Below are 1,086 nucleotides of genomic sequence, written 5' to 3'. Positions count from 1 at the left end.
GTCTCTGTCTCACTGTCTCTGTCTGACTGTCTCTGTCTGACTGTCTCTGTCTCACTGTCTCTGTCTGACTGTCTCTGTCTGACTGTCTCTGTCTCACTGTCTCTGTCTCCCTGTCTGACTGTCTCTGTCTGACTGTCTCTGTCTCACTGTCTCTGTCTCCCTGTCTGACTGTCTCTGTCTGACTGTCTCTGTCTGACTGACTCTGTCTCTGACTGTCTCTGTCTCACTGTCTCTGTCTGACTGTCTCTGTCTCACTGTCTCTGTGCAGCAGAGGGAATTCCTCGTCCAGTGAGTGTTGTTTACACTCGGGCCTTAAAGCTCCTGGATGACATCAATCGGGTGGGCAGGTGAGACACGGAACCACGGCTCACGTTCTCAGAACAGAACCTGATGTACAACCAGGTCCGACCTTGTCTTCATGTCCCTTCAGGTTCTCTAAGGAGGAGGTGGAGTGTCTCAAAAAGCTCCAGCGGATCCACGGCAACAACTGGGCTACGATTTCCAAGAAGATGGACCGCAGCAACCATTCTCTGCAGAAACGCTTCTCCACCCTCGGTAAGAGCCCAACCTCCGACCCGCTCGCCTCGCGGGCCTGGACCCGTCACGTGACCCGTGTTGTTCATGTCCAGATTCAAATCATGGCTACTGGACCGAGGAGGAGGAGCTACGGCTGAAGCGGGCGGTCAAGGACTACTATGAGACTCAGATCCAGCAGGACCCGCCGGGATCTGGTCTGAGCCGAAACCAGCTCTTCAACAACCTGCCCTGGAAGCCCATCAGCGAGAAGGTCCAGACCCGGTCCTGGCTCCAATGTCGCAAGAAGTGGTGAGCGAGCGCGCCAGGAAGACTTCCTGAAACCATCAGAACCGCCTCTGATGGATTCTGTGTTGCAGGTTCAACATCCTGAAGGACCGTTTGACGACAGATGGGTCGGTCTTCAGCAGAGGAGAGGAGAACTGCCAGGCTAAGATCTGCCTCATCAACACGTAAGATCACCTGACTCACCTGTCACCTGAGAGTACAGGTACCACATCACCTGACTCACCTGTCACCTGAGAGTACAGGTACCACATCACCTGACTCACC

At 54.5% G+C, this 1,086-nt stretch overlaps 1 protein-coding gene across 1 annotated transcript in view; it reads left to right on the top strand.

The window, feature by feature from the left end:
* LOC106532126 (transcription termination factor 1) overlaps positions 1–1,086 on the top strand; it is a 7,486-nt gene that overhangs the window by 3,591 nt on the left and 2,809 nt on the right. Inside the window, exons 5-8 of the mRNA XM_014028132.1 lie at positions 269–347; positions 431–555; positions 630–825; positions 894–986. Coding sequence (XP_013883586.1) covers positions 269–347; positions 431–555; positions 630–825; positions 894–986 — 493 coding nt within the window. The remainder of the gene's footprint in view (positions 1–268; positions 348–430; positions 556–629; positions 826–893; positions 987–1,086) is intronic.

Source organism: Austrofundulus limnaeus, unplaced genomic scaffold, assembly GCF_001266775.1.
Source record: "Austrofundulus limnaeus strain Quisiro unplaced genomic scaffold, Austrofundulus_limnaeus-1.0 Scaffold720, whole genome shotgun sequence".
In the NCBI taxonomy this organism is placed as follows: domain Eukaryota; kingdom Metazoa; phylum Chordata; class Actinopteri; order Cyprinodontiformes; family Rivulidae; genus Austrofundulus; species Austrofundulus limnaeus.
This window is presented reverse-complemented; position numbering and strand designations above follow the sequence as displayed.